General features: G+C 34.2%; 1 protein-coding gene across 1 annotated transcript; it reads left to right on the top strand.

Annotated features, from left to right (window-relative positions):
* The first annotated feature begins 1,571 nt into the window (after positions 1 to 1,571).
* On the top strand, positions 1,572 to 21,599 carry LOC123703399 (histone lysine demethylase PHF8-like). The gene is made up of 23 exons (XM_045651340.1): positions 1,572 to 1,684; positions 2,125 to 2,210; positions 2,512 to 2,694; positions 3,105 to 3,217; positions 3,449 to 3,585; positions 3,897 to 4,101; positions 4,318 to 4,413; positions 4,840 to 4,985; positions 5,350 to 5,476; positions 6,030 to 6,152; positions 6,541 to 6,657; positions 6,924 to 7,585; positions 7,932 to 8,155; positions 8,349 to 8,497; positions 8,854 to 8,994; positions 9,497 to 9,680; positions 10,654 to 10,762; positions 11,214 to 11,348; positions 12,072 to 12,181; positions 12,848 to 12,953; positions 17,044 to 17,197; positions 20,253 to 20,328; positions 21,121 to 21,599. The coding sequence occupies exons 1-23, from the start codon at positions 1,584 to 1,586 to the stop codon at positions 21,198 to 21,200; spliced, it is 3,564 nt and encodes a 1,187-aa protein (XP_045507296.1). The 5' UTR covers positions 1,572 to 1,583; the 3' UTR covers positions 21,201 to 21,599.
* Positions 21,600 to 23,191: the final 1,592 nt, after the last annotated feature.

The raw sequence follows: 23,191 nt of genomic DNA, 5'->3' as shown, positions 1-23,191 counted from the left end.
GGATGGTTTATTTTTCCATTTTGAGTAACTCTGACAATGACATCTTATAAAATGTCTATTGTACCCAAATACGGCTAGGCCTATAATAATACGCAACGTGTGTTCGCGGTTCTACAGAACAACGTCTATGGATAAAACTGAAAAATTAAGATTATTTTTTTTCTACGTATTTTTCCAGGATAAAAAGTATCCTATTTTACGCCCAGGATAATAAGGTATAATTATACCAAGTTTCATCGAAATCGAACCGTTAGTTTTCACGTGATGTCTTCACATACAGACAGACAGACAGACAGACAGACAAAAATTTTTTTAATCACATTTTTGGGTTTGGTATCGATCCAGTAACACCCCCTGCTAGTTATTTTTCCAATATTTTCAATGTACAGAATTGACCCTTCTACAGATTTATTATATGTATAGATTTAATGGGTCAAAATTGAAAATGGCGTCGATTACCTATATGGCCTATAATATGTATAATATTATGTACAAACACAAGCATGAAACATACAAATTAAGCTTTTAAAAATAAAAGCGTGTATAAAGACCACTAGTTACTCAGTTTTCACAGTGCTGGTCAATAACGTGTAAATTTTTTGTACAAATTTATAGGATGATATGCGTATCATCATCCTATTTTGTTCCAATACAGGCAACAGGTAGGTTTTTGAACAATCATACACCACGCTGGCCAAGTGTGAGTTGGAAGAGAGAGAGATATATAAAATTAAAAATATTATGATGATTGTACATAACTCTTTCAGTAAATATTGAGTAACAAAAAAACGTCAGCTTATAAATAGCTTTTTATGCACCACTGTCCACCATACTCAGCATTTGTCCTAGTCGATTGGGTTGCCTGGCGGCTGGCAGAGATCGCTGTCAGCGATAAGGCCGCCCTCTGTACATTGTTAATTAAGTTATTATGTGTTTTAAATTATCCTATATGGTGTACAATAAAGAATTTTTCATTCATTCATTCATTCATTCACATTCTCAATATAACACCATCTATTGGAGTTGATAATTCGAAAATAAATACATTATAGGTACATACTTAAAAATATGTTTCAGGGCACTACGATTAGGTACGAGAATATTTTTGGGGTTTCTAAGCCGCTTGAGAATTATAGTTTATCAAATTATCAATAATTATTATTCTTAAAATGAACAACTGATAAGTATTAAAAAATTAATGCTATCACGGCTATCCTCCGGCTATCACATTGCTATCAGACGAATTACGACGTCTCCGTTTATAAATTTTAAAATTCGATTACTTCACTTCACCCAAGCACATCCCAAGCAATGATGCATAATATAAATCCCGCCATCTATCGGACAAAGATCGGACACAATATTTAAAAAAATAATTATTAATTTTTAGTTTGTATGTTAAATATACAAATAAAAATAGGATTTTTTTCATGAATAAATTTTATAAAATAATTTTTTTTTGCAATGTAATTCAATCATAATATTATTCGATATTATTTAGTCTATGATTCTAATTTTTATAATGTGGCAACCCAAGATCGACGTGGTAAAAAAAATATGTTCATTGTCTATTCGCCAGCAAAATGGCGTCATCGAAGGAAACTTATTGTTTGTGTGGTCAACCATATAATATTGGGCAATTTATGATAGAATGTGACTGCTGCCGTGAGTGGTTCCATGGAAGGTAAATCCAAATATATATAAATTTTATCCAAGAAAGAACATTGTGTGTGAAGAAAAAATAAATCAATTTGACATCGTTCTGCGGTTCGGCCATCATGTTGTGAATTAATGTTTTATTTAATTTTTCTATAGTAAAAGTGATTCCAAAGTGTGTTTTGTGAGTTTTAATCTATATTTATGAATTTGTGCTAATATGTGGTAGTAATGGTCTTGGGGATTGCGTTATATTATTTGTTTACTGTTATGGTCACCATGGGACCTAAAAGTGCGTCTTGCAGTTCCCTTTGTGTACACACTATTAATTATTTGTAGTGGTTTTCATCTATTTTGCATCGATTCCCATAGAAAACCGTAAACTTTTCTATAATTTATAAGCCCCCATTTTATAGAAACAAATTTTCCACGTTATTGAAATTCACAGTGTTTCTACTTTTTTTTCAGTTGTGTCGATGTAAAAATATATCATTCAGACGACATAGATAAATACCACTGTCCAAAATGTGCACAAACCTACGGACCTTCAGTATGTAAGTAAACTCCACATGTCAATGTTTTGGATGTTTGTTTATTATTATGCAATATTGTTTAACAATATCCAATTTCATACTTAACTGTTAAGTTTATATATTTGTTAAAGAAAATAAAGAAATTTAAAGTTATATAAATAAGATATTAATATTTATTGAAATATTTTATTTATTTTATGTTATTGTTTTGGACTATTTGACAATTATTATAGATATAATACACAGCTAAAGTACATGTTTCAATAAGAAATTTCCTGTACTACTTCCAACACATCTATCAATACTACCAAACAATTTGCAGTAAAAATTCCTACAAACAACCATCGCGCGGACCGCTACGAAATTGGTGCGGAGACGAGGCCCTCTCAAGCCGGTACTCCAGCATGGGTGAGAGCATTGGCCGCTCGGCCGATGCGACCCACGCAGGCTGCCTTACAGAGGATGAGAGCAGATCAGTTTACGGAGGAATTTGTACAGGATAATGGTTGGTTTTAGAATATTAGTCTCCTATAACTACATATAATTTATATTTTTAAATTACCTATTATCATGCATAAACATTGACCTATTGTGTACTTTGATTAAATCTTCATTGCATTATCTCAGAATGTCTAATTATTAAAAAACGACGTGTGGCATTCGGGGACTGCGGCGGTAAAGCTATTGCATGCTATGCCTTCAAGCCACACCTCCGCCCGTCGGAATGGGGAGCGTGAGGTTTTTTCGTTACGGAATTTCTCGATTCGGTCCCCGCGCTCAAGGCCCGCGATAGAAGCTATGCAATAGCTTAAAAATATTGTATGAAGTCCCCTCATTGTTAGTGAAAATAGTTTCACTTTTGATGTTTTTATAATATGGATGGAAATAATTAATAATTGGTAAATTTATTTTCAGGATTTACCCGGCCAATCATTTTCCATAGCACAGATGGACTGGACATGAAAATACCAAATTCTGCAAATTTCAATGTCAGATCAGTTTTGAGATTCTGCGGAGCACAATTGGAGGTATTTATACTTTTCATTTAATAAACTGGAACCTAATATTGCCAAAGTAAAGTTCTTTAAAACAACTAATTTCTGTGTATTTATAATACATGTTTGAATACCCAGAATATGTTTGCAAAATATTAAATTTCTATAGCTATTTTAATATAGTCATTTGAAAATTTTCTCACCATCACAATTATTTTTATTTTTTAGAATAAATATGAACAATAATTATTTCATACTTTTCAGGTTGAAGTTATAGATGTAAGGAAACAGACAACACTTAGAATGCCATTAGGTGATTTTGTGGAATACTTCGAGACACCACCAGAGCATAGAGATGAAAAAGTTTTAAATGTTCTGAGTTTGGAGTTTAGTGATACACCGTAAGTTGCTTTTTAATATTATTTGCAATATGACGTAGGTAGACTCTAGATCAAATTACTATGCAGTATGGCTAGATTATCTAGAATATTTTACATTCGTTTCGTATTATATACTAGCGGTCCGCCCCGGCTTCGCCCGTGGTACATATTTCGCATAAAAAGTAGCCTATGTCCTTTGTCGGGTATCAAAATATCTCCATACCAAATTTCATGCAAATTGGTTCAGGCGTGATTGAGTAACAGACAGACAGACAGATTTGCTTTCGTATTTATAATATTAGTATGGATTTAACCTATTAATTAACTTCCAGCATGGCAACACTAGTAGAACCCCCCGGACTTGCGCGCCGTCTCGACTGGGCGGAACGTGTATGGGCAGGTGGCTCGTCCCTAGAGACGAGAGCTCGGCCAGCGGTGCAAAGATACTGTCTGATGTCCGCGGGGGGGTCGTACACGGACTTCCATGTGGACTTTGGTGGGACGACTGTGTGGTATCATGTGCTGCATGGACGGAAGGTTAGTTTGTGTCTGTAAGTTAAGTTTGATCCGAAACGGCATATTATGTATTGAGAAGTTCTAAAAATCAGCAAACATCAATTTTGCTTACTCTAAATAATAATGACAGTAAGACACACAAACATTTGCCGGGTCAGCTAGTTATTTAAAGAAGTAGACTTTAAAACAAAATATACGTTATTTTAGTTTTATTCTCACTCATAATGTATTTTTCAGATATTCTATTTGATACCGCCGACATCAACAAACTTGGCATTGTACCAACAATGGAGCGCTGCTAATAATCAAACTGAAAGATTCTTTGGTGATATGGTAAGTTTATTTACACATTATTATATATTATATAATATGTGTATCTTCATAAAAATAAATTATAGGTCTTACTTACAAATCAAAATTTAGTATAAAGTGTTTAGTCCCTAAACATGAGTAATAATAATATTATAATATAATTGACCAATAAGACATAGACTCAATTTGGCACTAAACAGAAATCTGATTGAATAATTAAAAAAAAATTATTTACTTAAAAATGTTTAAATAAATAAATAAAAAACGACGTGTGACACTCGGGGACTGCCGTAGTAAAGCTATTGCATGCTATGCCTTCAAGCCACACCTCCGCCCGTCGGAGTGGGGAGCGTGAGGTTTTTTCGTTACGGAATTTCTCGATTCGGTCCCCACGCTCAAGGCCAGCAATAGAAGCTATGCAATAGCTTAAAAATGCTATATTTCTAGGTGGAATGGTACGGTACAGCGGAAGTGTGTCCCGGCGAGAGTCTTTTCATTCCCTCCGGCTGGATACACGCAGTGTACACGCCCGCGGATTCGCTCGTGTTTGGCGGCAATTTGCTGCACTCGTACGCTATTGAAATGCAGTTGCAGTGAGTATAATTTTCTATGTTTGTGGTAGATTTTTAGTTGTTTCCAAGATATAATTCATGTTTAACTACTTAGGTGTTTATTTTTCGATCTAAAAGTGGATAACGTTTTTAAATTTGGTAGTTGACAAATTTTTAATGAATAGAAAAAATTCACGAGACGGAATTCGATCCCGCGTTTGTCGTCGATTGTTTGCCTTGCCAAATGACATCAAATTTCTCTAGATAACAAAATCCATAAGCTATGAATTATGTAAAATAATTCTGAACTTTAAAAAGTAACATTGTTTTGTCTCTTATTAAGTATGTCATGTGACAACAATCATTTAGTTAAATTCCCAATTATAACAATAATTTTTTATTACAGAATATATGAAATAGAGAGTCGTGTGGAAACACCAATGATGTTCAGATATCCATTGTTCGAAGCGATGCACTGGTATGCGGGTGCGCATTTATTGGCTATGTTGAGACGACACAATGAAGAGACACAGGTAAATAATTCAAATTCAAATAATTTATTGCATACATAATATTAGCAACCTTATACAGGTATTGCAATCAATCATAACAATTATTTGAATATAAAAATAGCAAAGTAGTGTACTTGTAGTGTTTATAACAGGTATTTTTAAGTTAAAACTCAAACATTTATTTATTTTGAGAAAAAGAGAACATTTCGAGCATAGAGTGAACTAGGGAAGCGCATACTATCTCAGACCACATCTTAGCTTTCCATCAGGCGAGATTATGGTCAAGCGTCAATTTACAGCAAAAAAACCTTCCTTCTGAAGAGCTTTTGATTCGTTAAAATCCATGATTTAATATTTACCACCGGATCGGACAGAAAATTTGTAGTTTAAATAAACAAAATTAAAACTACAAATTACAATTACAATTTTTTTTCCTATAATGTATTTGTTATATTCAAATTTTTCTTACATATATTTGTAGGTTTTGACATATTCTTCTGAGCTACCAACTTTTTGAAAATCATATTTTCATTTTGATGTCTCACTTAGTTTTTAAAAATGTTTTTTGTCCTAGGATGAAGATTTTACGCTAAGTGAAAGCTGTTTACCGCCAGCACAACAGGACTTACCGCCTTTACTACTGCGTGGTATTAAAATATTGGCGAATGCGCTCAAAGAGTGGCACGCGTTGAAAAGTGTAAGTAAATAAAAGACAAAACATACGCATATGTAATGTCCAGTTAAAATAGTACTTTTTGTTAATTTCCTAGTAGTGGAATTGTCGGCAGATACGCATTGTAAAATATGTATAAATATGTATACTAATAAATTTTACAAATTTCTAATGTTATCAAAACATATTCCTTTCTTATAACTAGTAAAACCGAAGTTGCATTATTCATTTAAATTAACAGGATAACATATCAAATACACCTACAACACACTAAAAAAAATTATTAAATCGTTTTCATAGTTTTTCCTTTCTGTCTCAAAACCTCAATAAAACACACATTGTGTCATTACCCTGCTACTTAACAAAACATAACATAAATACATATAATATAATAATAACATTTTTTATACAGACGGACACATCAAAACGTGACAACGTGCCGAAGTGTCTCAACTCTGGTCAACTAGTGCGCGAGCTGTGCAAGGAACTGCGCATTTTGGAGAAGCGAAGCGGCACTAATAAGGATAAAGTGAGATAATTGTTGTAGTTATTATGTTAATCGAGCTATTATCTCGTTTGTAATATCCTTGTGAAGATATCATGTGTTATATATCGTCTGATATAATTTTAATTGGAAATTAATGATTCAAGTGATAAATAGTGTATGTATTGTGTCATAGATTGTATTTTTAACGAAATAATTATGTGTTTTGAACTAAAAATCCTATGAAGTAAATTGTCTATGTTGCCCCTATGTATATGAATAGAAATATAAACATTTTTACCTATTTTCAGGATAGCAAAGTGAAAAACCATTCGCCAACAAAGTCAAATACTAAAAAACAGTCATCAACACAAAAAAAATCACTCAAACTCACACTACCAAAACCTATAATGCACATGACACCAAATTCACAAAATGGTGAATTTATCGAAGAAAAAATATATGCAGATAAATATTATGTAGATAACAAAGAAGTACAATACACAGAAAGATATGCTACTGACTTGAAATATGTCAATGATGTCAAATATGTCAGTAATGATGCCAAGTTTGTGAACAGCGATGTCAAATATGTCAATAGCGATGTCAAATATGTCAACAGCGATGTCAAATATGTCAACAGTGATGTCAAATTTGTCAGTAACGACGTCAAGTTTGTCAACAGTGATGTCAAATTTGTTACTAATGATGTCAAGTATGTCAATAATAATGTCAAGTATGTCAATAATGACGTGAAGTTTGTTAACAGTAATATAAAGTTTGCGAATAGTGACACAGTAAAGTATGTGAATACCGAGGTTAAATATGTGACCAGTTTGCCGGAAGCTAAATATATAATTGATGAAAAGGAAGTGCCAGAAAAGTATACGTATCAGAATTACGAGGTTGCCTACCCAGAAGGGAATGGTTATGTTGAAAGGCCGGATAAGAAAAGTTTAAAGGTTAAAATGAAGTAAGTGTATCTCTTTTATGTTTGTTGCAATCATTGAATGACAATAAGTTTAAAATTATAAATGCTTATTTGTTTGATTAAAAATAAATAAGATGGCTAGGCATAATATGACTTTGATGTTATTGTATTTTTTCTTTTGATAAATTTTATCTTCAATATACAGTTGTATATTTAATGCAATTGCTATTCTAATAAAAAGCTTAAACAATCAACTTACTTACTTAATAAACTTCGTTATTTAACTGCATAAAATCTCATTCTTAACACCTACCTATTGCATGAACATTGAACATACACACCTAAATATTTAATTCCATATAAATATATAATTTTATTGAATTTACAGCAATTCCCCGTCCTCATCCCGCGAAGAACCACCACCTTACAGCCTTCCGGAACATTCTATACTCAAATCACATTTAATAAGATCGGATCGGACGTTAAAACCCATACAGCAGTGGACGATATCCAAGAAAGATATAGGGGACTATCATGAAGAAGTGTTGTATACAAATGAGAATTTGCAAGCTAATGTTAGGCTAGAAGGACAGGAAATTAGTTATGGACCTGGTGAGGATTTTGATTATTATTTACTTATATAAAATAACTAGCTGTCCCTTCAAATGTTGTTCTGCCTTACTCTTATCACTTAGAGATGAGATTTGCGCGTTCAAACAAACAAACTCTTCAGCTTTATAATATTTGTATAGATTTGGAATTCCTATTAGTTAAAAAATTTAAACTATTATTTTTTGTTTCGTAGGTATGTACTCAGCGGAAGACGTACAACACGACTATCAATACTCAGAAACGGCTAAGCCGGGCTCGTATCAGCAATACGGCATACAACCGGCGACGGAGATTGCGTACGAACCGTACCAGAGGTTCACGGACGTCGTTACTACTCATCAAGTGAGTTTTTTTTAATTAATATGAAAGGTATAGAGTTTATTTATTGTGTTTATTTGTTTGTGAGAGGCTTAGTTTGAAAGTACAGGTAGGAATACTGAAAAAATGTCTTCATTGGCAGAAACCAAACTTTTAATCATTTGAAGTTTTTTAATAATCAAGTAGGGATTGATTAAATTAACTATTTCTAAATTTGTATGTAAAGAAAGACGCGGCTTAAATTCTCTCCCACAATGATTTTTTTATGTCGTCCAGATAATTACAGGCCTATACGAATATTTATATAACTATTACTATTTAACTTCGAAAACAAACTATATACCTATATTCTATAAATAATAAATTAAAACCCATCCCAGAACCCAACGTACAGTACATCCGGTGCGCAGGCGCAGAACGGCGTGTACGCACACACACACGCACACGCGCCCGCGCACGCACACAACCAACTACCCTCATACGATGCGGCGATTGCGCACCAATACAGTACTAGTAATTATGTGAGTTTTATGTGGATTGTAATCTATACTAATATTATAAAACTGAAGAGTTTGTTTGTTTGAACGCTCTAATCTAAGAAACTACTGGTCCGATTTGAAAAATTATTTCGGTGTTAGATAGCCCATTCATCGAGGAAGGCTTTATGGCAATATATCATCACGCTAAGACCAACAGGAGCGGAGCCACGCGGGTGAAACCGCGGATCGCAGCTAGTATACTAATATGCTAATATATGAAAGTTCTATTGTGATAATAAGTTGTCTTGATTTAACATGCAACGGATCAAGGAAGTTTCTTTTTAATGAAGATGTATTGACTTTATTTGTTCATATATTTCAAGATAAGATTTAAAGTTTGTTTACAGCATGCTTTATATATTATTGTAGTTAACAAAGCCTAAAAGGGTGTTTCTTTTAGGCTTTGTTAACTTTGGTCTAGATATTTTACAGATCATTATCAAAAACATTCTTATATTATACTTAGCAATATTATATCCCTCAGGTGATAGAAGAGCAGAAACAACCAGAGACAACGCCAGCGACGCCCGTGCGACGTTCAGAGAGAGCGGTGCGACGAAGAATGTCCAACACTTATGAGTATGAAGACGGAGATTTATATGTGGACGAACCGGCCCCAGCCAGACGGCGGCCGGCGAAGCATAGACACAACCATAGACAGCACGCGGGTGAGTGGCCATAGACAAGATACCATAGATAAGTTAGCGAATTATAGACAATAGACCAAGAGTCATAGATTAGCACTAAATACATATACTGTTTTTTGTTATAAAAAAGAAGGTTTTAAAGGAAGGTTCCATTATAAACAATACATTTGTGAAAAAAAAAATATAGATCGTGTTGGTTGGTGTATCTATTGTCTATTTACCGCTAAAGAAATTTAATAATAATTGACCATAGACTACAATCAGGTGGATATAGACACAGAAGAATGTGCCCATAAATAATTTAAAGTAGTATACAAATACTGACCTGATAAAATTTTGTTTTGGTTCAATTACTAATTAAATAAATAACATCTCAACTGGTTGGCTTAGTTGGTAGTGACCCTGCCTTCCAAGTCCGAGGTCGTGGGTTCGATTCCCACCCATGGCAAATATTTGTGTGATGAACATAAATGTTTGCTCTGTGTCTGGGTGTTAATTATCTATAAAAGTATTTATTTTTAATTATTTATGTATGTTTATAAGCCGTCTGGTTTCCATAACACATGCGAAAGCTTAGAATGGGATCAGATCGTGCCGTGTGTGAAAATTGTCCTGAAAAAAAAATTGTGTTGTAGCTGAGCTGTATATAGGGATTAAAAGGAGTTATTCATAAATAAATAAATAATATTATCATATAAATTTATAAAGAATAGAAAAAATTCGATCACGAGGCGGGACTCGAACCCGCATCCTTCGCGCCATTCCGGGGCGGATGCCTAACCAACTCAGCCACTCGTGACCCGCCTGAGCAATCGAATTTATTCTATCCTTTCAGTTATATGTGTCATAAGGGACACACCGCGCGTCCGAGTGCCGTCGAGTCCCGCCTCGTGATTGAATTTTTTCTATTCTTTATAAATTTATATTTATAAAGCATTTGAATGCCATAAAAAAAAACAAAAAATATAAATTCAATATTATCATAATTTTTCAGCGTCAAACAGCGCAGGCGCGTACAGATCGCGGCCGGCGCCGGCGAACGGCATCGAATCTCTCATACAGGCGTCCGTTTTGGCTGAAGAGGAACAACCGGTCACTGAGACGTGAGTTTTTTATATATTTTTTGTGGGTAGTTGGAAAAAAATATTTTTCTCTTATAGTGGTTTTTATTAATTACAAGTTGTGCTTTGATAATCTGGAAGAGGATAGAAATGTTATTATTTCTTTTGCATAGATATTTTAAACGGAATTTTATCGAAAGTATATTTTTTTGTATATGACTGTCGTATGGTAATGTATGGTATGCATTGCTCTTCTGTAGCGGATCTATTTATAAAGTTGGATATACTTTAAATAATTGTAGTAATTTTTAGTTAAACAAATAAATAAGTTTTGTTGAATCTATTGCAAAGAAATGTGTAGAATTCAACAAAAAGAACACATCATTCAGTGTAATTGTGCCGTCAAAGTTGTCAAAAAATTTATATTGTTTCATTTCCTTTGAAATTCGCTATAAAGAGTTAAACTTTATAAAAAATAATAATATATTAACAGGGAAGACGCAGCCGTAGCCGGTATGTTGAGCATCAGCGAGCGATACGAAGCCCAGGCACCAGCGAGGACGTTTAGTATTTCAGAAAATAATGTTGAACCAACGGAGAGGACACAGCCCTCGTCTAGACTTGAAAGGTAAATATTATTTTATTAAGCTATTGCATAGCTTCTATCGCGGGCCTTGAGCGCGGGGACCGAATCGAGAAATTCCGTAACGAAAAAACCTCACGCTCCCCACTCCGACGGGCGGAGGTGTGGCTTGAAGGCATAGCATGCAATAGCGCAACCGCGGCAGTCCCCGAGTGCCACACGTCTTTTTTTATTTGTATAAAAAATCTAAAATTACTATCATCTTTAAAGATATTGTGATACTTGGCAATGTAAAAGTATGTACAATGTTCATTGTACCTTGCCTAACAAAATCTCACAGTTCACTATCCGAACTAAATATGAGTAGTTTTAGTATCCCATTTTATTGTTATTTCTAGCATTATTCTATATTTGCTGTGCCCTGCGGCTTGATACGCGTGCAAAATTGAGCTTTCCTATAGGTCATGTTTTATACTAACCTATTTTCCTGTAAAGTTTCATTGAAATCCGTCCAGTAGTTTTACGTGAAAGTGTAACAAAAACCCTTACATTCATAATACTATAATAGTACTAGCTTACCGCCCGCGGCTTCGCCCGCTTTCTCTAAAACGATTTGATACTTAAACTATCCTATCTCTCAAGTTGAATCGAACTGCACATGGTGTGCGAATTTTATTATAATCGGTTAAGTGGTTTAGGAGTCCATTGAGGACAAACATTGTGACACGAGATTTATATATAATAAGAAATTGTTATATTTTCTTACAGTACACCAAGCAGTAGTAAACGCGCAAGGAAGGCAGCACCGAACAGCGCTGACGAGGACTTTGATGATGAAGAGGATGTTATCAAGGAGGTCCACAGGGATGAGGAGTATGGTGAGTCATAAATACTTATGTTATTAACAAGTCACGTGCCCCGGCTTTGCATGGCTTTAATTATGTTGTATAGATATGTATATCTTCAAACACTACCTATAAAAACAGATTGACACTTTTTTTAGTGTAAGTCTCCAATGAAAAAATAAAATCTAAGCTTATTGCGTTTTCTTTCACTATTTAATTCAAAGAAATAATGAAAAAGTAAATATTTTCTTTCAAGCTAATTCAACGTTTCAGTTATCATTCAATATATTTTACTAGCTTTAATTCAAAATCTATACATATAATAAATCTGTAGAAGGGTCAATTCTGTACATTGAAAATATTGAAAAAATAAATAGCAGGGAGTGTTACTGGATCGATACCAATCCCAAATATGTGATTAAAAAAATTTTGTCTTTCTGTCTGTCTGTCTGTATGTTCAGGCATCCGGTTCGGTTCGTTTTCAATTAACCTTGGTATAATTATACCTTATTTATCCTGGACATAAAATGGGATACTTTTTATCCTGAAAAAATAGGTAGAAAAAAAATATTGCCAACCAAATCGCCAATCGAGCCAGAGGCTTCTCCCAATATTGATCATAATATTATGTCTATAAACTAAACTAAAAGTAAAAATAAAATTATGTAACTACAGGTTTATATTGTTTTATTGTTTCAGTGTATCCATCACTAGAGATGAGTTCAGATGAAGACGACGAATGGACGTCGTCGCGACGGCGGCGGAACTCCAAAAATAGGAACGACAATAAGGCTAAGAGTGAAAAGTGAGTATATACTTACTTACTTACGGCAACGCACTGACAATGCATTGCTGGTGCCTATGGGCGACGCAGTGCACTTAACATCAGGTGACGCGTCTGCTCTGTTGCATCCTCTTATATAAAAAAAAAAAACGCAGGGACCCAAAGATAGTTTATATACTTGCATAATAATTGTAGATAGGAATCATAAATTAAAGTTTCCATTTTATGCATGTTTGTTATGGATTAACTGAAGATCTGTTTCTTGCGAATGCGTGTGCGTTTTCTTGAATGAAATTAGTTTATAACTTGTACATTCAGCTTTATTGTTAAACAAATGTATAGCACGATGACGCTTCAATTATTTTTGCATTCATGTGGGATTGTTAGATTATTAAATATAACATTTATTATTTTCAAATATTGAGTTATATACTTACATTATTTGTTGCGGCTCGGTAATATGCTGAAAATGCCGTTCGTACGGATACGGAATGTGGGAGTGATTTGCTGCACTTCCATTCGAGTTTTTCTAATCTACAGGGTGTAAGGGAGACCTGGTCACATCACTTCAGTGTGGATAGGTGACATCCTCACATGAAATTTGGTATGGTTTTTTTTTCTTAACTCTAAATATTTAAAAAAATACGACTATTTTAATTTTAACTTTACAATTTTAGTCATATTTTTTTAAAACACTTCTGTACTCGATTTTACTTCACCGATTTTGATGATTTTTTTTAAATTTTGTTGCTTAATCAATGTACTTGCAGATTAAAACGAATGTACTAGTATTCCCTAGTAAATTACCTGATATTTTAATACTTGAATTTAAAACATAATAAAAAAATACTTGCAATTTTAGTAAAATGCAATTTTTTTCAAAAAAAGACCCATACAACTGCATGTTTTTTTAATCTTATCTAATTCCTCATCATTTTTACTTCAAAATACCATTTATTTCATAATTGTAAGTGTTATAGTTTTAAAATTGTGACTGCACAAAAGTAACTACTTTTTTTCTAAGGAACTTTCTTAACCTGTTACACGACCCTGCATTGTTATTGTTTAAACGGGGGATGTAGCAGTACGCATGGGAATTTCTACCTGGATTGATAAGTCTGTCTCTCTCTTACTTGTCCTTTGCCGGGCGAGCTAAGGGAATGCGGGGGGAAGCGGGCCACGCATTCCAGCGATTCATTGTTAGGGGCCGTTTCCACCTGCAAGTAAACTCGCGGAAGTCTTGCATGAGTTACTTGCAATATCGTTTACATATCCTGCAATTTATTGCTGCTATAAATGTCGTGCGAGAAGCTCGCGGATCATACTATCGCAACTTATCGCGGAGGTGTTTACACACCAGATCTTGCGAGTGACGGGATAGGAATTACTGTTACAATTTTTCTATTCTATTTTGTGAAATAAATCGTATACTATAATTTATAATGTGTACTATTTAATGTAAAATGATCTAATGAACTAATGTAAATAATATATTGTTTAAATAATAACTTAGTTAAATTATAAAATTAGATAAGCATAATATAAATATATTGTATGCCAATTTGTTGGTGAATTGTGCGGACATGAAATTTATTATAAAAACTTTGTAACCACAACTCAACAAATAAATTTTCATTTCACTTCATTTTCAAAAAATAATCACATTATTCCATCTTAAGATCTCATATAATCCTATTGACTTTATAGTTTCTTCATTCTTCACAAGAGCATTCACGACTCATTAATTTCAAATAAACAAAAATCAAAAGCCATGTGGGCGATACTTGCAGCTTGCTGCGAGATATACGGAACTAGACCGATAAGCTGCGAGAACTGTCGCGAGTAGACGCAGTCATGTTTACACATGCTGTCGCAACTTCTCGCAAGAAGCGCTTGACAAACTGTCGCGACAGAACTTGCAACATAGTTTACACATGCAAGCTGCTGTCAGACAGACTGTCGGACAGTTCTTGCAGAAGTTTACTTGCAGGTGGAAACGGGGCCTTAGTCTCTACTACGCACGATAGTTGTTTCTTTGCATTCGACGCTCACAGTTTGTTTCAGTATCAGTTACTCGTACTTGATTGTTATTTTTTCTGTTTTGAGTTGTTCTTTGTGAGGAAATGGCTAATCCGTTTAATTTGACCGAGATGGCAGACATGCATTTATTATATGGCTACTGTAATTGTTCGGCGAGAGCTGCGCGTCGTGAATATCAGCGACTCTACCCGAATCGTCGTTTACCTTCCGCGCGCATGATCCAGTCTGTAGACCGAAAATTTCGGGATGGAACACTTTTCAGAAATATGAATTTGGATCATCCTGGAGTACGGATTTCGCCACGTATGGAAGAAAGGATTCTGGATCTAGTGAATCAAAACCCAAACATAAGCACGAGGAGAGCGGCACGGATTCTTGGCATCAGCCATTGGACAGTATGGAAAGTATTCAAAACGCACCAATTGCATCCTTATCATTATCAGCCAGTACAAGGATTAATTCCGCAGGACTTATCTTCAAGATATCAATTTGCAAACGTTTTAATGGAGCGTGCATTAAACAATCCCCTCTTTCTAAAGAGGATACTTTGGACAGACGAATCGATGTTTACGAGAGATGGTGTGTTCAATTATCACAATGCCCACGTGTGGTCTGAGCAGAACCCGAAAGCGATCAGAGTTGAGTCATCTCAACACAGGTTTCACTTAAATGTGTGGGCAGGGGTAATAGGAAACTGTTTAGTTGGCCCTCACTTCCTGGAAGGCACGCTTAACGGCGAAAGATATTTGAACTTTTTACAAAATCATTTACTGGGCTACCTGAACGAAGTGCCATTGTTGTACTTACAAGGCATGTTTTTTATGCACGACGGAGCTCCGCCACATGCCACTCTTTCCGTGCGCGAGTATTTAAATACTCACTTCCCGAGGCGATGGATTGGGCGATATGGACATATCCAGTGGCCCCCAAGATCACCCGACATGACACCGATGGACTTTTTTGTGTGGGGCACAATGAAAAACTACGTTTATAGTGTCGAAATTCAAAATGTGGAACAATTACGCGAGAGAATACTCGAAGCGGCTAGTGAAGTTAGGGCTATGTTGGCGGGTACAACCGATTTAGAAAGGGAAGTAAAGAGACGCTTATTTTATTGTATAAGGGAAAACGGTGACCATTTTGAACAATTTTTAAAATAAATTATCTTGCTTTTAAATTAACTGTCAGTTTTATTTCCATATTACTTCGTTGTACTGAAAAATAAAGATGTATTTGACAAGATTAGTGTACAAAGGGTTAACTTTGAGCAATCGTAATTTTCAAGTTGTAACAGTTACAATTATGAAATAAATGGTATTTTAAAGTAAAAATGATGAGGAATTAGATAAGATTAAAAAAACATGCAGTTGTGTGGGTCTTTTTTTGAAAAAAATGGCATTTTACTAAAATTGCAAGTATTTTTTTATTATTTTTTAAATTCAAGTATTAAAATATCAGGTAATTTACTAGGGAATACTAGTACATTCGTTTTAATCTGCAAGTACATTGATTAAGCAACAAAATTTAAAAAAAATCATCAAAATCGGTGAAGTACAATCGAGTACAGAAGTGTTTTAAAAAAATATGACTAAAATTGTAAAGTTAAAATTAAAATAGTCGTATTTTTTTAAATATTTAGAGTTAAGAAAAAAAAACCATACCAAATTTCATGTGAGGATGTCACCTATCCACACTGAAGTGATGTGACCAGGTCTCCCTTACACCCTGTATACTAATATTATAAAGCTGAAGAGTTTGTTTGTTTGTTTGAACGCACTAATCTCGGAAACTACTGGTCCGATTTGAAAAATTCTTTCGGTGTTAGATATTTCATCACGCTACGGGCAACAGGAGTGGAGCCACGGGGGTGAAACCGCGCGGAGCAGCTAGTAATAAATAATTTTAATATAACTATTATTAGATTTAAAGTCCGGTCTGCATTTGCATCGTGCAGACAGAAGTTACCTTTAATTTAGATAGTTTTAACTAGTTGAAAAGCAGAATTCGACATTTTTTTGTGTAATTTTTTAATGTTGTGAGGACCAAATAAAGATGATTTTATTATGCGCAGGGACGAGTCGTGGTCGCCCCGCGCGCGCCTCGGGCGCCTCGTGCCGCGGCTGCGCGGGCCCGCGCGCTCGGCCGTGCGCCGCGAGTGCGTGCGCGCCGCACTGCACGCCGCCGCCGCCAGGCCGCACGCCGCAGAGCCCAGCGCGCTGTGTGCGGTGCGTATAATGTATACAGGGTGTCCCACTATTGCTATACTAAGCGCGAAGGAACTTGTAGTTTTGCATACAATGATCACGTAAAAAATACTTAAACAACAAAATTGCGCCAAAAATTTTTTGCTAAATTTTTCCTTAAAATTCATGTTTTCTTCTCTAGCTTCGCGCAGCCGACATATAACGCTTCGCGAATGTGAGCATTTTGTCTATGAAAACATAATCTTCAACGATAGCTCACGTGCTGGTGGCAAAGTTGGGCGGGTTGCTTGTTAGGGGTGTACACAAAAAGTTTTAAGAATTCATCTATTTGAAAAAAAAATGCATCTGGATTTTTTTAAGTATTTTTTACGAACTCAGCGTATGCAAAACTATAACCTCCATTGAGCTTAGAATACCGACGGTGGAACACCCTGTATAACCGGGTCCACACAAAACGATCCCGCGATCCCGCGATCCAGGGTCGCGGAGCGTGGATCGTAGATCGTTTGGTGTGGACCCGGCTGATCCACTCTTGGAAACTTGCGAACAACAAGTGATAACTGCGTTAAAAACAACCGACATCAAACTTGCACTTGCAAAATTTACAAATACCTACAGACAAAAATGCTCATAAAATAAAAACTACTGGGCCTATCCGAATAAAATTTTTATGGGACCAATTCGACACCATCCCGCATCGAACAAAAAATGAATCACGTAAATCGGTTCAGAAACCTCGGAATAATCGGTGTACATACACAAAAAAAAAAATATACCGGCCGAATTGATAACCTCCTCCTTTTTTTTGAAGTCGGTTAAAAACATCACGCAACTGAGGCACCTTTGAAGCGGGCACAAAAATCGACCGCACACGGATCGCACGAGGCAGGGGGCACGTCCACACGTCGGATCGCGGTGAATCGTCCGGTGTGGATCCAGCTAATAGATATTGATATATTAAGAAGAGCTGGAACGTCAACACATTTACACATTGCACATGTTAGGCCGGGAGATACTGACACAAAAATTCGGGTCATTTGTAACAGGATAGCGGTCTAGAAGGGTCTTAGTACGCAATGACAAAAAGAAAAATGATGGTCAGAACGCTGGTACCGGCGGACTACATCTTTTTTATGGGCTATCGGTAAATTCTAAAATTTTTGTGTTACAAATCGTTTGACTTTCGCTATTTATACGACGAGTTCGACTAACGCCCACGCGACTAGTCCGCCGGTACCAGCGTTCTGACCATCATTTTTCTTTTAGTCATTGCGTAATAAGACCTCTGTAGAACCGCCATTCTGTTACAGATGACCCGAAATTTTGTGTCAGTATCTCCCGGCCTATGTATGTGTCATATTTTGCAATTGTTTATAAATACAGGGTGATATAATTGGTGTAGTACGAATATCTAAAAATCTATGAAGAATTTTGTGATACAGTAAATGGAAGAATTATAGACTATTTTACAGTATTTAATAAAATCATTTAATTTTTTGTTCATTTTCATTAGAAATGTCAATTTTTCTCACCAAGGTGGAAATTTGGATGATAAGGATCTTGTTAGAAAAATATAAATTTTGAATAAAATCGGCATTTTTTTTTTCAAAAATCAAATTACTAATTAATAATCAGAGTTATCACATTATTAAAAAAAATAAGCCAAACTATACACAATTTTTACTTGATGCAATCCTCAAAGATCATGGACATAGTGTATTGCGCCTTCCACCATACCATCCAGAACTCAACCCAATAGAGTTACTATGGGGCATAATTAAAGGGAAAGTAGCATCACAAAATGTGAACTTTAACTTGAAAACTGTGGAAGAATTATTTAGAAAGGAAGCAAATGCCATATTGGTCTGGATATGTTTAGTGACGTTTGGAGAAAGACGCGAGAACATGAGGAAAAATATATTCAATTAGAACCAAAAGTAGATAATTACACTGACTCATTTACTGACGGCGAGTTCTTCGAGCGATGAAAGTTTCAGTGAAGTAGAAGATTACGATAAGGTATGATTAAATAGATTCTTCTTCTTCTCTATAGATACTGCTCTCTGAATTGGTGGTAAATGTTAAAACTGTTAAACTGCTAAGACGATTCCAAAGTGCTTCTAGAAGAAGTCTAATTGTATAAATGTTTGAGTTTGAGTTTAAAACCAATAGTGTGAAAATTATGCAATAAACATGTAACACATATTTGTTAGCGCGTATTGGTAGGTATTACGTACTTACTACAAATATAATATTTCTTAGATATCTTTACTCGACTAAAGTCAGGACAAGACTGCTCCGCAACTGCAGAAGACGTCCGTTATTTAAATCATTATCAAAACATCCATCCGTGTGTTGGGAGTGAGCGCACGTGTTATTTGTATTGTTTTTATGACCTGAAATTTAATTATTATTTGATAATTGAATGATTATTAATACTTTTATCCAATTGATTATTATTAGAATAAATAATTAACTTCATCATTTGATTTACTTTTAAAGTATAATTTTACAGGTAAATTATGAGAGCTTTCATAATTATATTTGCATAATATATTTATCTACAACGCACCCATTTTACAATTCAAGTCTAAAATGAAACTAGAGTCGCATTTATTTTTGAACATACTGTAAGTGAAATTGCATAAGTGTGAGTACTGTGAACATGCCAGCTTTCCTTAATTGACCATTACTGTGCTGTATACCGCGCTGCACTCATCTGGTTCAATCTGCTATTTGACTGAATGACTAGCGCGTTCATTGAATGACAATAGTTGCTGAGAATTTAGAGCTAGCGCGCAATAACAACTTTTGTCTCCGCAACTATTTTGTCTCTCCCATCAACTCTATGGGCTAGTAAGAAAGTGCGCGCACGTAGCGACGCAACTCCCCATAGAGGTGATGGAAGAGCAAAATAGTTGCGGAAACAAAAGTTGCTCTTGCGCGCTAGCTCTTACTTTTTCTACAAAAAAAACGAGCGAGATGACTTCGCGGGACTCCAGTACCTATATAGTTAAAAACACTACGAATCTAATCTAACTCAACCCGTATCCAAACAATGATTTTTTTTTCGCAGAATCCAAAACGGGCTGTGTTAGCGACAAAAAGCCGGCGGCCCCCGCCGCCCGTGCACAATCCAGCTAATAGCAAGAGTGAGTAACTCAATAAAATATTCTATAGTAGAGCCATTTTAATAGGCAACATTTGACAGTTCAACAAAATTCAACAACGTAACCTAGTAACGACGACATAGAATAACATGATATTTCGTTTTGTTAGAACTGCACATTTGCTTAACTTTTTTCAATTACGATTACATATTTATAATAATGATGACCGATACAAGTAATTTTAAGATTTCATTTTACTGATAAACCATACTAAACATAATAAACAATTTCTGAATTGAAGAACTGACGTCGCTACAATTTTGTGTCAATAAACCTTTTTTCTTTTTAAATACTAGAGACGTTACTCTAAAAATCGAAATCTGACATCTAGAATCGAATGCATTGATTACTTGTGAATAAAAATCATCATAAATTAATAAATTCGATTGACAAATGTTTCAAATCCGTATCGATTAATTCACTTTAATCGATGTTTTTAAGCAGGTTACCTCTCTTCGTAGATAAAATTGATAGACGTCAAATGTTGCCTATTAAATTGGCTCGACTATAATAATAAAAATTATAATTCTTCTGTATGTGTAGTGTATATGGCGCAGCTCCACCCGCTTTGAAGAAAACTTAACAAAGTATATACTAACACTTAACAAAGTATATAATATAACTTTTTATTTTTATTACTTACTTAACAAAGTCTATATAACTTTTCTCAAGGCACTGTATCTATTAAACAAAACCTCATCAAAATCCGTTGCGTTGTTTTAAAGAACTACAGCAACTTTGTTTCATAATATATAAATGTTTCTATTTTTACAGATATAAGACTGAAAAAAGGGATGAAGACGGCGAAGCAGCGTCTCGGCAAAATACTGAAAATACACAAAATGATATATTAGTTTAGCGTAAATATATAGATTCTATAATTATTGTATATTTAGTTGACACTTAGACTTATGCGTAAATATAAATGTTAGATGTATATTTTATATATTAGATGGAGGACCAATCAATGTTGTAGCGGTGTGATTATATATCGGGACACTTGATTTGTTGACGCCATTTTTGTTTATTCATTCATTTGTAGCATATTATTCATTTTGAACCGACTTCACAAAAGATGTTTTCGATACGGCCGGTGTATTTTTTTTCTATAGTATTTTTTGTAATTACAGTTTTTCTGTAATTATCGAGATATTTGGTGATTAATTTTATTCATTCGTAAAATGTACTATTCATTCATTAGAAATAGTGAAGTTTTTTCAAAAATATGAAATTTTGTTTGCAAATTTACTTACTAATACACAAAAATATATGAGTTTGAATTTTTTTTTTTTCAAGAGACACTAAATATTTTTTTGTGTTTGCAATATATAAAATACTGTAATTTCAGTACAATATTTACGTAAATTCGACCCATATTTTCATGTCGCATTATCATAAGACATAAATATAATATGGTTATTTATTTATTTATAATAAATAAATAACGTAGAATTATTTTTGTAAAACCTAGATCTGATTTCTGTAGCTACATAATATACTTGTGCAATTTAAGCGTAAATATATTATGTATTATGTATATATATTTTGTGCAAAAATGCGTATCTGTCTACTGATTTAGAACTAAACACCGATGAGATGCGATAACTTATAAAATTTAAATTAAAGAAAGAAGTTAAAACATATTTTTATTGATTGCAATCTAGAATTTTTTTTCGCCAAAAAAATTTTTTTTCTAGTTTATATTACTATCCTAGTTTCTTCTAAGTAAAATAATATAGATGCATGATAATTTATAACATACTAGCGAACCGGGCGAACTCCGTTTCTCCACCAGAGACACCTCTTCTTTGCTATAAACCTCACGGAGCCCGAGACCTTTCCAACGAATGGAAAACCATGGAAATCGGTTCGCGCATTCTGGAGTTATAGCGTCAGGAAGGAAAACCCGACTTATTTTTATATAGTAGACGTAGGTCGGTAAAATTTATTGATAAAAATGTTTGATCGATTCCGACAATTGGCGATTCGGTTAATCGGCGTTCGGATAATCAGCTTTCTACTGTAGTCTTTTAAAAGTATTTTTCAATTTCAATATAAAGAATAATAATTAAAATATATGGTTATCGCTTCTCATTGGTTAACTATTGGTTAAAGACAGATTAGACCACCACCGACATTTATGAGATGTACTATGTAAACTCGGTTTAAGTATTTGTAGGTTTAAGTTCGTTTTTTATATTGTTATTTTGTTAGATGAACATTTATTGGCAAATACTGTTATGTGTTGTATGTAATGTTTGAAATATAGGTTTTTTTACACAAAAAATTTGTTTAAAAAATAATTTTAATCTTAAATGAAACCAATTTTGGTTGAAAATTAGATTATTGTACAATCCCAGTGACATATTTGTAGATTTTTGTAAGCTTTAATAAAAATGAATTATTGTATATAGGATAAACTCAGTACCTAATCTAAATTCAGTTAATTAAAACCTTTCTAAACCAAATTGTGAAAAATAACATCAATATTCGTTGTGATGTTGTGTGTGTGTAGTTTTATTAAAAAAAATATAAGACAATAAATAAAAAAAATATTTAATAAACAACTTAACATTGCATACAACGTCTAACAGTTTTTGCGAGGGATCATAATATTTTTTTTTATTGTTAGATTATCAACAGGGTGTTAATATTTATGACATTATATGAGTTTTTTTCGTTTATCAGTAACCGTCTTATTACAAAACCTTAGACCTGGTTTAAACCCGTATAAAGTCATGGTTTAACTTTTGTACAGAGGTCTAAACTTGTCCTTGATATGGTTTAAACCATGGTTTATAATAAGACGGTTATTGACTATGTAGTTTTAGTAATCAAATAGTTT

The sequence above is a fragment of the Colias croceus genome, chromosome 26 (genome assembly GCF_905220415.1).
Source record: "Colias croceus chromosome 26, ilColCroc2.1".
NCBI classification, from domain to species: domain Eukaryota; kingdom Metazoa; phylum Arthropoda; class Insecta; order Lepidoptera; family Pieridae; genus Colias; species Colias croceus.
The sequence above is the reverse complement of the archived record's forward strand: the minus strand, read 5'-3'. Positions and strand labels throughout refer to the sequence as shown.